A 12,474-nucleotide genomic window follows, 5' to 3' on the forward strand; every position below is an offset into this window, starting at 1 on the left:
ACGGTGATGCTTCGAATTTCAGTAATGAGTTCAAATGACATTAATAAGAACAAAACGCAGGATAATGTACATAATATTTACAATATATTTATTTCTGCGATTTCCATACAATAAGTGAGCCATTTATTTTTTCAATAGGATGGAGGCAGGACATGGTAGTAAATGAAATAGACATAATTACTGTCTAATATAACATTAATTCTATGTTGAAAACAATCCACTATCTCGCACATCCTTAAGAATATTATATAGGTGCCTTCTCGACCAATTTGAACCAGTGGCCGCATTCACAACGCCGTGGAGGACCTTGATGCAACCACATCCAGTTTACATGTAATGAATCCTCATCACAGATGCATCCCATTATGCGACTTTCAAATGCACTATGTACTATATTAGGATCTTCCTTTGTGCTGACTGCTCGCCGCTTTATACTCATATTATATGGATCCTAAAAAGATACAAGTTAACATATATGTTTTTAACAAGATATTGATATTCATCACAGTGATGTCTATTAAAAAAATACTAAGATAAAATATACACAAGTCTATAAAAAATGATCATGAAAGAAACATGTTCTCATTATAATATTAATTTCTTATCTTTGATACTTGAAAAGCCTTATCAAGAACTTTATTTTTCCAAATTTATCACATACAACATTTCATTAATATTGTGGCATAATAATTATTATATCGCTAATAATAATTATATCATTATATAATTATATGTCGTTAATATAATTATTATATCACTAGCACAGCAAAGCCATAGGCAAATGTCCACACAGGCGTGCTAGCCAAACTGTAAAATGTCAACTTACATCGTTACCGGCTAAATAGGCGAGCATTTCTCTCTTCTCCAAACCTGTGGCATGATCGAGCGAATCGGCAACTGTCAAAAAAAGAAAAACAGAGATATACGTATGAATCGACCGAATTTTCTTTTCTCTCTCTTCATCACGCGCAATACGTCGCCGTGGACCGAAAGTCAAAATCAATGGGCGAAAAATATTACGTAATGTAGATAATGTGAAAACGTGAAAAATCTGTGTGGGACGGACGATTCGATGGTTCGTCTCGGAAGCGATATTTACATTCTTTCTTTTGGGAGCACGCGAGGCTATAAGAGATCCGCCGTCGACATGTTTGGAGCACGGTACGAGCGCATAACCATGCCATTTTTCAGAATACAGAAGATACTACACTAGCCGTGTCTCGGCCCGACTGGGTTAAGTCGTCAGTCTTTCAGTCGCGGATCGAACGATGCGCAGATCGTCGTCCTGCCAGGCTACTAAACGGACGCTAGCGAGGCGCTGCGGGCTGCAGTATACAGAATTGACAAGTGATTAATTCGAATGAATGAACTTAGCCGATATATTGGATAATTATACAGTCTAAAAATATATTTAATTTAAATTATCTAAATAATTATTGAATTTCTTTAATTATAATTTATAACTTCTTATACAATACAAACGATTATAAAAAAATTTTGTTTAATTTATTTCTGTTGATCAATTGCATATAATGCAAAAATATGTAATTAAAATTATTTTAATGACTGTCGAGTCTCATAATTACATTTCAAAAATTCATACAACATATAAATAATAAAGAATTTTGAAAAAATCAATTGAATCGGCTAAATTTGTACGAATTAAGGAAAGTTTGTAAATATCTTTGACTTTTTATAGATTGCTTGTATTATTGATTGAATTAAATCACATATTTCTATTTTTTTAACTCGTTAAGAGCAAACTTACTTTTTTCTTGTGATTACACATTTTTTAATTTAAACTGCAAAAATGTTAAGAATATATGAAGATGCTAAAAAAATAGAAATTCGAATTGTAAAAGGCGACGTATTTAAGTAAAGACAGGAAAAACAGATTTTATTTAAAAAAAGAATATTTTTATTATATATATATATATAATTGTATACATATAAAATATATTTTGTTTAATGTTTACAGTGACATCAGCATATAGAAATTTTACTTAGGACCTCTTTCATTAACTCCGATTAACGTTAATCGATGGTTGACTTAATCATCATGATTGCTAATGTGAGAACTAAACAGAGTTTGTCTCAAAAGAAGAGGAGAGAGATATTTTGAAACATTAAACTGTGCTATTAGCACTTCTGCGAGTTGATCATCGATTAATTTAATTAATCGAAGTTGGTGAAAGAGTCTTTAGTCTTTTTTTTTCATATAATAAGATCTAGTAGAATTTGAAATTCGCGCGAGAAAGGCACAAGTTCTCGACATGTATTGGTAACGCTGTTTCTGATATTAGTTATTGTTCCAAAATTTATTACCAGTATTGAAAATCTGAAGTTTACATTACGTGCATCATAGATTTTTCAGTACTGGCAGTAAATTTTGGAACATAGTTTGAAGTCGGCTCTTTTCCGTGAAAAGAAGAGATAAGTTGAGGTTCATTCATTTGTATAACATTATATATTTTTATTATAAAGGTTTGAATTTTTTAATAACGCACAGCCGTGAATTGCTTTTGAGCGCGTTCTTTCAGAATGGATGAAAGTATACTTCAGTTTACCTATAATCAATTAACTTTAACTAGACAGCTTAATTTTCAGTGAATATACTTTTGATAAATCATATATTTTTAAAGCTACTATATGTACTATTGTTCTTCTTGGCTAATAAAAACACGGTATCTCTTTGGGAAAACATTAATTAAAGAATTCGATTCTTTTATCTATTTGATATTATTAAATTTATATAATTTGGAAATTATCAATGAATCGACGTTTAATTGTTAAGAAAAGTTGATACCAAGCAAAAGTTGAATCCTTCCCAGTAATTATGCTATTAAAATTAAAATTGAACACCTGACATTAGGCGGACATTAAATATAATCGCGGTATTAAATATTCATGAACAATTACAAAGTATGTACATAAATATTTAAGACATTTGTGATATCCAGTGTACATAATATATATAGTATGCACATACAATATATATAATATGTATATTGAGCTGTGTGTGTTCTTCTTACGAAGAATTTAAGAATGTCCAACCTATATATTTGTTAATGTAAAAAATATTTGCATTTTTCCCATTGTACTAGATTTGCTAGCAGTACAAACCACTGCCTTGATTCTCAATAATATATTTCGTTAAATATTGTACCAACTTCTCATTTAATCCTAAATTCGGTAACTCTCTTTCAAATTGTTCCAGGGTACCAGCTCCTGCGATGTAGCCATTCAACTTGGCTGCTAGTGGAGACTCACACAAAATTTCTCGTGTGTTGAAGCCCAATGTCTCAACCAGCCATGGATGATTCTGCAGTCGATATTTCTGATGGTAACTAGAAAGATACGTAAGTTTTAATTAAATTGGATATGTCTCGTCTTTTATTACATTTGTGCAGTTTAATTATATTATCTTATTTTTTCTATATTATTTACATATTTTATTATATACTTTTTTTTATTATATACTATTTGTCTGTTAAAATATGCAACTGAATTTATTGTGTCTATCTATGGAAATCTAATAAAAATATTTTTTAAATGCTACTACATTAGAAATATATTTAAAATTGTAAAATTACAATTATTTTGGATTTATCGTTAGCAAATTATCTATTTATAACTTAATATTATTATTATAACATTATTGTCATATTATTACGTAATTATATCATATCATATAACGATTATATAAACATGCATTTTATCAACAGTCTAGATTAGTTGATATAAATGTTGGCAGAATACTCGACTCTCTAAACTTTTAGAATGAATCTCACTTTGAAGAGTGAAATCTTATTATTAAAGATTGAAAATAGAGCTATTCTTTTTCAAGTTTGACTCAATTTTCACTCTTTAGCGATTCTACTCCAAAAAATTTAGAGAGCATGTAATGTTGAATAATAGAGTAAGAGTACAAAAGAATTAAATTATTGAATAAAAGCAACAACATATATATATATATATATATATATAGACACAAGTAAAATGAAAATGTCACTTACTCTTCGGCTGGATAAAACTTTGAAGACTTCTGAATTTCTGTGACAAAGACTTCTCCACGCTTCCGCTGTTCCTGCTCGCGAGATTTTTCAGCTTGTAATCTTTGTTCTTCATCGTGATACAAGATCAGTGACATGTACTGCAAATTAAGTTAATATTTAGCATTTAGTTTGTATGCAAATGACATGTGAATGATGTTTTTAATTATTTACCACACTAAAATAGAGTGATTTAAGAATTATAGATAAATTTAGTTTGCCAAATCAAGACTTTGTTCTGTAAAGGATGCACTATCTTGGCACACTTCAAAATTTAGAACTATATATTTATAACTCTTAAATCATTCTATTTTTTACTGTATGTGGTCAAACATAATTAAAGTGTATAAGCAACATACCTGTCTTTTAATCTTCTTTGTTAGACTATATTCATGATTGTTCCAAAACAAGTTCAGTAGATGTGTGTAAGATATTAGTTCTGGGTCATATTCGATGTTGATGACCTCAGTATGGTCTCCCCTGCAAAGTAGAAGTAAAGAATGTCAGAAATGATTTTCTGAACCTTTCAATAAATTATATTATTATGACGACTGGATGATAGCAATGGGATATTAACATGTTCTTGTATGCCGGAGACTCCTTGATCCCACCAGCGTAGCCGACACAGGTTCTGATGACACCAGGCAGTACTCCAAAGAGAGAATCCCCCGCCCAGAAGCAGCCCATACCGAAAGTAGCGAGCTTGCCTTTGATCTTCTCCAGTTGTTCTGGCATTCTACTGAACGGACAAATATTGTTACGTTCAAAGATGCTCTGGCACGTGAAGTGTGTGCCACATTGGTACGATGAAATGGAGCAATTGTCCGCGCAAACGGTCCAGACTAAACATGGTAGCATAACGGTGATCATGTGGCGTGATCGCAACATCTTCGACGATTTCGATTTTGTCTGATACGCCGCCCACTTTCATGGACTCGACGCCACGCTCTGTAATGCTTCCACAGTGGCATGCGTTAAACCGGTATCGCGGACGAGCGATATCGGATCGGAACAGAGACAAGCTCGCGGCGCTCGCGCCAGAGTCGCCAAGAGGTGGCGGACAAGCGGACAAGCGGGACAAGCGGACGAGTGCGAGGGAGGGGGACGCGCACGTGCTGAATGTCTACGATTGCGCGAAAACGTCAGGGAGACGGTTTACCGAGTCGAGTGCACGTGCGAAGAATGAAGGTCAGAGAAGACCAATTTTCCTGTGCTCTCGACTGATTAAATTAATTGATTGATTCGCGGATCAAATAGCGAGTATCGATAATAATGTGGATCATATAAGCTCTCCGATGTCGTGACCTGGATGTTTGATACGTAAGCCGCGACGAATTTTTTTTCGATATTATCACTCGTCTAAATTCCACTTAATTTTTAAGGTCAATTTTAGCAATTTAAGATTAAGCCATTATTAAACTTTTAAATAACTTGTTATCGAATATATTGTACTTAATTTGTAAGAATATTTTTGTAAAAGTTTTAGCCTAGCTTTCAAAGCAAAAATTAATATCTTTTGAATGAATAGATAGTTATATAAATTAATTTAATCATTACTTTGGCTCTTAGAAATTTTTTACAAATGATATTTCCGAAAGATCAATATTTTTACAACTACCCAGACAGCACACAATATTTATAAAATATTTATAAATATTTATAAGATTTATTTTAAATATTTTGTAAATATTTTTGTGATCTAGGATTGCACAGATTATAAACATTTATTATAAATATTATGAAATATTTATTGTAAATGTTATAGTAAATGCTATGAAAATACTTAATGAGATATTATAATCCAAGTAAAAAATACTTGTCAAAAATATTTATTTATATTTACCATAAGTATTACATGAAATATTTAGTCTATATTTTAATAATATTTCAAATAAAGCTTTATATAAAATATGTATGTAATATTTATGCAACATTTAAAAAATTGAATATTAATAAATAATATTTATCATAAATATTCTGTGCTGTCTGGGTAATGACGTGTCAGCATTATATTATCGTGTTATGTAATTTTTTTGCCATATAATTGCTACTCAACGATAATATAACGATATCAATACTGTCATTAAGACTTCATAGTAGAATTAAAGAAGTTAATTTAAGAAGATCTTGTAATTAATACAATTTTTGGTATAAATTATGAATTATTTTGTCAATTTTTTTCGTGTTATATTTATGAGATGTTTAAGTTGACAGCAAAAATTTAATGTGAATTAAAAAATTTGGATGAAACAAGAAAGATGATTTTTTTCAATTTAATTAATTGTTTATCTTTACTTGACCATCCATACTCTTTTTTCCGAGCTCTTTATTCGGGCGTCCGGGGACGGATTTTCAATGTGTACTCTTTTTTTGTGCTTTTGGGACTTGGGAGCGAACGAGGGGAAGTTATCTTGAAAGTTGTTAAGTCACTATGACACTGTTACACATTAAATATATTAACACATAATACAGGACAAGTACGTAAGACATTAAGACCGCTAAACCAATAAGTATCCACAGCATAAAATCGTCATATTGATTTACATAAGATGCTAATTAGACATTAGGTTTATTCGCATTGCTTGTACTTTTTGCACTCAGCATCTTCGTTTTTCTTTTATCTATCTCATTTTAAGTTTAGAAATTTTTTACATAACGTTGTTTTGTTTGTCTATATGCATTTAAAAGAAATTTAAAAAAAATACAAAATAATGCAGGTCTCAAATTAAACAATGTCTGTTTCTATTTTATTCTTCGTTTCCTTTATTTTTTTTAGTATTCGTTGGTTTCGTGAAAGAATGATAGTGTACTACTTTTGTATTACTTTTCCACGATGGATGTCCTAAGTCACGTGCATTGCATCTGGTCACCCTATCTTTACTTAAATTGTTTGTATACATCCGAGTTCTGACATTGTGAGCACATGCTATGTACAACACATATAGTAATGAATATTATTAACTATTTATTCTTTTAAACGAGCTTATTACTTAAGATTCTTTCAAATTTGATTTCAGATAGTGTCTTGAGATTCCAGTTAGTAAAATCATCATACTTAAGACCGGACACAATGCTCTTCTTTGATCTTCAAATTCTTCGCAAAGGATTTATTGACGAAGCTCGAGAGAATTCGAAACCACAATTAAGATTCTAAAATCTCAAAATGATTCAGAATTCCTTGTCTATGATTTACACGTATTATTCAAAATTTGTGATCCCGACGTCCCTATCTTTCTTCACTTAATTGCGGTTTTATCGACATGAAAGAGGTTTTGCACTCCGGCTGAAGTACCGAGAAAATATTATTTTCTATTCGCAGAAGATTCGTGGAAATATAATAAAAAATACGTAAGTACTTCATATAAATTGATAAAATTTTATATTTTATACAATAAAACAAGTTCGTTAATTTGAACTTCACTTAAAAATTCCCCGCTTTGAAACATTCGAACGCGATTGTTTGAACCGTTTACATGGAATTTCGCGAAAATCAGAAATATTTAGGAATAGAGCAGAATTTTGTTTTTAGAATTTCGTTATACCTTAATTTTACTTAAACAGCAAACTGGAATGCTCGTGATCGATTCGCTCAGGCGATGATCTATCTAGTCACTGCCGATCGCAGGTTTATACACGATGATGTTTCTTTCTGGAACGAATAGTAAATCCTTCGAGTAACTGGAGTAAAACCGACTGTCGTGTCTACAGACGGCATTCGGTTTTTATTCGAGCATGCTTGTCTCTCCCCGCCATCTCTCATCTTCTCATGCTCCCACTTCGTAAATGCCAAGACAACTGTACGATTCGCTCGTGCGTTTCAATAGACCTAAATAGATTCATATTCTTCTCATTGTATGTCGGAACAAAGGATTGACAAAAAAAATGTGTAACGTTACATTTTTGAATAACATCAAAAGCTTGTTAACTTAGAAACGATTATAAATATACTGTAGGCCTATTCTTTTTAGCTGAACTTTTGTACCAGTTCATCTTTCTTCTTCTTTTTTCCTCCTAAAGAGAAAAGAAAGAAAGATGAACTGGTGAAAAAGTTCAACTAAAAAGAACTGGCCTTATAACTTGAACTAAAGGCTGATTATAAAATGTATTATGTTAATTTATACATTTTCTCTATTAAATAAAAAAAGAAGTAGGTCACAGTTTGAAAAGTAAATTTGTCATGTGAATATCATTTGAATAATATTCAAATTTTAAAAACTTTTCTAAACGTTATTATAATGTTGTCCATTATTCTGGAGTTTGTAGCCAGCGATTTACTTCATTTTGTTAGTATGTTACGAAATATATGTACTTCAAAGTTATTCTAAATGAATTTTAGAAGGAAGATATGGAAGGAAGTCGTATCTCGCGAAACTTATTACCAAATCAAATATCTTGGTATTATAATAAGATAAGTTTTTATGCAAAGAAAGATAATCAGTTATATGAATTTTTCCAGTCTTACTTATAACAATATAAAAATAATAACTGAAACATATTTAAATATTATTATAATATCCTGACAGGTTAAAATTATTACAATTGTAAATTCACAATTTTTTTCATCACGGAATTTATTCGCTAATTAATATAAATTATAAAATATTTGTATAAATAATAAAAAACTAAATAAATTATAATAAATAAAAATTTATAGGATAAAAATTTTATTGTGAAGCACATTCTTTCAACATAAAAAAAGAAGTTGGTCACAGTTTGAAGTAAATTTGTCATGTTTGAATTAGAATACGATTACCCATTGATGCTATGACCCCGTAACTGTTGCATATTTTTGATCGAGGACGGCAGATCTCTCACTGATTTCTAAGAAGTATTCCGTGTTCTCTTTCTTCATACGTTATTATTTAAAAAGGTAAAATTCTTATAAAAGTGAACAAATTAAAACTTAATATATAACAAAAACTTAATATACATATAACAAATATATATTTTTAGACAATTAAAAAATTTGGACCTCGTGATTTGCTTATCATATTTAATTCGTCAAATATTAAGAAAAAAGCAGAATAGATAATCATTTAAAAGATCTGACTTGACATCAAATACTTCAGATGATATATGAAGTACAAATGTACACACATATGACAGATTGAGATAAATCGTATATTTAATTAAGTGTGATTATTTGAGTGATAAAAATCGAGAAATTATTAATACAAATATGTATTAGATTATATGTCTTTTATCGCGCTGTGCAGTGAATCCTGCAGAGAGAATAGATATTGTATAGATATATAATTTTCTATTTAAATAACATTAATACTTATACGATAAGATTATTTGGTATCAAATATCGAATTAGAGAAACAATTAGCTGTATTTATTAAATACAAATAATATATGAAATTTTTATAAAGAAAATATATTTAATTAAAAGATTCGCAATGCAAGTAATTGCTAGTCATTCATGCCGTTACTCGCATTACGAAAGATTCGAGTAATGGCAATGACTGGCAATATTAAAGGTTCGGAAAGACGCTATTAGCACTATTAGTGTCATTCTATCTTTGTTTTACGTTTAATAAACAGTAAAGGCAGAATGATAGAAATAGCGCTAATTACGTCTTTTTGAACGCACCATAAGATATCGTGAAATTATCACAAAATATTGCCATTCGTTTGTGAGCGGTATATTTTTAAGAGACAAAATGTGTGAATGATTTAAATTTAATATAACACGCCGAGGAATAAATTTAATATATAAACGATACAAATAATATCAAATAAAATTCAAGCATTTAATATCATGTCTTTATTTATTGCCAATTGTGGCTCTAATAAGGTTCAATAAAATGTGATGATTGCATCAGAAAAGACAAGCAATGCACAGTTGATTAAATCAGTTCTCAATTGGCAGTCGACTGATGTAATCTTTCTCTTGTGGCCGCTAAGTCATCGTAGATGTTAGTGTCACTATCACTGTCATTATCAGTTACTCTGGAGTTCCTGACCTGTTATATATCTCGACCCAAGTGGAGTTCTATATTGATAATAGTAAAATGAGTCAAGGAAAGTATGGCTAAAATAAACCAAATCACTGTAATTGGCGAATATAATTACATGCTGTAATCGTCATGTAATAGTGAATATATATATGTATATGTAAATTTCATCTTCAATACACAAATTGTCGTACGCGTGATAAAAATAGATTTCAGTAAAATCTCCTTGTGTGTGTGTGTGTGTGTGTGTGTGAATGATCGTAATAAATATTAAATAAACTCGCAAATGTTTTATCAGCTTTATACTGAACAGCTTGTTGCCTTTCTAATTCGCGCTTTCTAAATCACACCATAATGTACTAAAAAGTAAGTTAATATTTATATGATATATATATATATCATATAAATATAATATATATATATATATATATAATATAAGATATGTTAAGTGTATAAAGTATAAAAGATAACATACACAGTAATTTTATTTTTATATAATTTTACTATATTACAATACAATATAAACAGGTGATAGACGTCACATAAATTCATTTCAAATACAGCCATTGAAATCAACTTCCGCCATAGACATTCTCAATCAAATCATGCATGAACAATCGCACGTGTGCTACGTACTGTTAATTGGAATAATCAGCGACGATTATTATTAGAAATTCCATGATTAACGCAATTGCAAGACGCAAAACGAGTCACGCGACAGTCATCGTAAGGCCGGAAGTCGCACAAAGTTTGGCAACGTTTATTATGCATCACGGAAGGAATGTATGAGCTTTTATTTGTACTATTTACTTCCTTCAAAGATCCCTTTTTGTATTTCTAATTTGGATGCGGTTTAACATAAAAGTGTACAAAAAGTACGACCGTTCGGCAGGAGATTATTGTTTTACATACGGTCCCGTACACATGCGTGATTTCGAATAAAATTCTTTACCGTTTTGATTTACTAAATTTCTCCCTCATCACACGGGGATGCATAAACTTTACTTCAAAAAAAAAAAAAAAAAAAAAAAAAAGTAAAGTTTACATATTTGTATCTGGAATATCTCCAGCACGCATTATTGAATTAAAATCGAACGTCTTACGCGTTGCCAAAGACGCAACACAGGTGCAAAATTGTAAATCAGCAATATATAGCGATTGCTATATATGGAACAAGGAATTCAAGTGAAGGATCTAAAGTTGTAATAGACAGATAAATATTACATATCAAAATTTACAAATAATATTTAAATCGATATAAAAAACAGTTTCTACTCAATTCTTACAGCCTAGAGTCTCATAAAAAATATTGGAAGATGTTTGATAGTCTTATACCTGTCTGCGAAGATACTAGAAAAATTCGAATCTATGTGATAATATCTACGAATTGTGACACTCATCTCTTATCTTTATAGTATAGTCTATACATTTCCTTTAATATAACAATAAATAAAGTAAAAGTCTGTACAATACTTGAACGCTTTAGGCGCTACATAATTGTAAACAATTTAAAAACGCAATTATATTTCTACAAATGTAAGTACACGTTCTAGTCATCGTAACAAGGTGTTCTTGATACCGAGCTTGTTCAAACGCTGCGATTCAATTCGTAACAATCGTAGAAAAACGTTTCGTCACGATTTAAGTACACGTTCGCGCGACATCAAAACCGACAGTTGTTTTGATTTTAACGCTGTCAGTACGCCTTCCCACGGATATTATCTGTGATGTACATAATGTTCTACGAACTATATGTTCTACGAAAATATATATATATCTAATAAAAAATATCACGACCCTCGGGCTCGGATTAAACGCGCAACTCGAACAATTATGTACAAGAACGCAGCGTTGAGTCTTCAAAAAAATACTGGAAGATAATTGCGGGAATATGTTCGTGTGTGAAAGATTTCAGTGAGCTCCGATGACATCGTAGACAACAGTGGGCAAGGACAAGGAAAACGAAATTACATAATTAGCGCATTACATGACAGTGCAGCAGCTCTTCTCCGAGTGATTATCGCTCACGATCTCACTGGTGTTTCCAGTGAAGCGCTGGGTGTAATCGTCAGTGCTGAGATCGGAATTGGAGATGGACGAGACCGGCATCGGGATGCCGTTCCCATTCGCGTCTACAGAGCCGCCGGATATATGCCGATTCTGCGCTCGTTTCTTCTTCAGATCCGACAAGGATTTCACGAAAACAACGGACACGTGTATGTTGATCTTGCCGTTGGTGTCGGCGTCCGTAGAGTAAATCGGCGACTGCTGCTGGCTGCCGACCAGTGGGTCAGATCCTGTCACTGCTGTCAGGCAAACACGTAAATCCAATGTGCTACTTCCTCGTCAAGCGTGCCGACTTTTCGATCGACGCGATCGCCACTTTTTCGCCCCTCCACCTCAACCCCACTTTCTATGCGCACTGATTACAATTAAAAAAAAAGGGGGGGGGGGGGGAAAAA

At 31.5% G+C, this 12,474-nt stretch overlaps 3 protein-coding genes across 11 annotated transcripts in view; all 3 read right to left on the reverse strand.

The window, feature by feature from the left end:
• Positions 1-67: 67 nt before the first annotated feature.
• Positions 68-1,279, reverse strand: LOC108768862 (cytochrome c oxidase subunit 5B, mitochondrial). Its single transcript, XM_018519510.1, has 3 exons — positions 1,100-1,279; positions 827-897; positions 68-451 (listed from the first exon to the last, which is right to left on the reverse strand). Exons 1-3 carry the CDS (start codon positions 1,182-1,184, stop codon positions 245-247), a joined length of 363 nt encoding a protein of 120 aa, XP_018375012.1. The 5' UTR covers positions 1,185-1,279; the 3' UTR covers positions 68-244.
• Positions 1,280-2,767: 1,488 nt separating this feature from the next.
• Positions 2,768-7,810, reverse strand: MsrA (methionine sulfoxide reductase A). 4 transcript variants are annotated; one of them, XM_018519509.1, is made up of 5 exons: positions 7,595-7,810; positions 4,630-4,894; positions 4,412-4,532; positions 4,017-4,153; positions 2,768-3,347 (listed from the first exon to the last, which is right to left on the reverse strand). In XM_018519509.1, the coding sequence occupies exons 2-5, from the start codon at positions 4,785-4,787 to the stop codon at positions 3,110-3,112; spliced, it is 654 nt and encodes a 217-aa protein (XP_018375011.1). In that variant the 5' UTR covers positions 4,788-4,894; positions 7,595-7,810; the 3' UTR covers positions 2,768-3,109. The 4 variants fall into 4 exon arrangements, with proteins under 4 accessions (XP_018375011.1, XP_018375009.1, XP_018375010.1 ...); XM_018519507.1 differs by having other exon boundaries at positions 4,630-4,788; positions 7,595-7,809; XM_018519508.1 differs by having other exon boundaries at positions 4,630-4,791; positions 7,595-7,809.
• Positions 7,811-10,543: 2,733 nt separating this feature from the next.
• MYPT-75D (Myosin phosphatase targeting subunit 75D) overlaps positions 10,544-12,474 on the reverse strand; it is an 8,904-nt gene continuing 6,973 nt past the window's right edge. For 4 of the 6 annotated variants that reach the window (XM_018519573.1, XM_018519570.1, XM_018519569.1 and 1 more), the window contains exon 9: positions 10,544-12,318. In XM_018519573.1, coding sequence (XP_018375075.1) covers positions 11,996-12,318 — 323 coding nt within the window. In that variant the 3' untranslated portion in view covers positions 10,544-11,995. The remainder of the gene's footprint in view (positions 12,319-12,474) is intronic. The other 2 variants (XM_018519574.1, XM_018519572.1) reach the window with 1 other exon arrangement.

Source organism: Trachymyrmex cornetzi, unplaced genomic scaffold (genome assembly GCF_001594075.2).
Source record: "Trachymyrmex cornetzi isolate Tcor2-1 unplaced genomic scaffold, Tcor1.1 scaffold83, whole genome shotgun sequence".
In the NCBI taxonomy this organism is placed as follows: domain Eukaryota; kingdom Metazoa; phylum Arthropoda; class Insecta; order Hymenoptera; family Formicidae; genus Trachymyrmex; species Trachymyrmex cornetzi.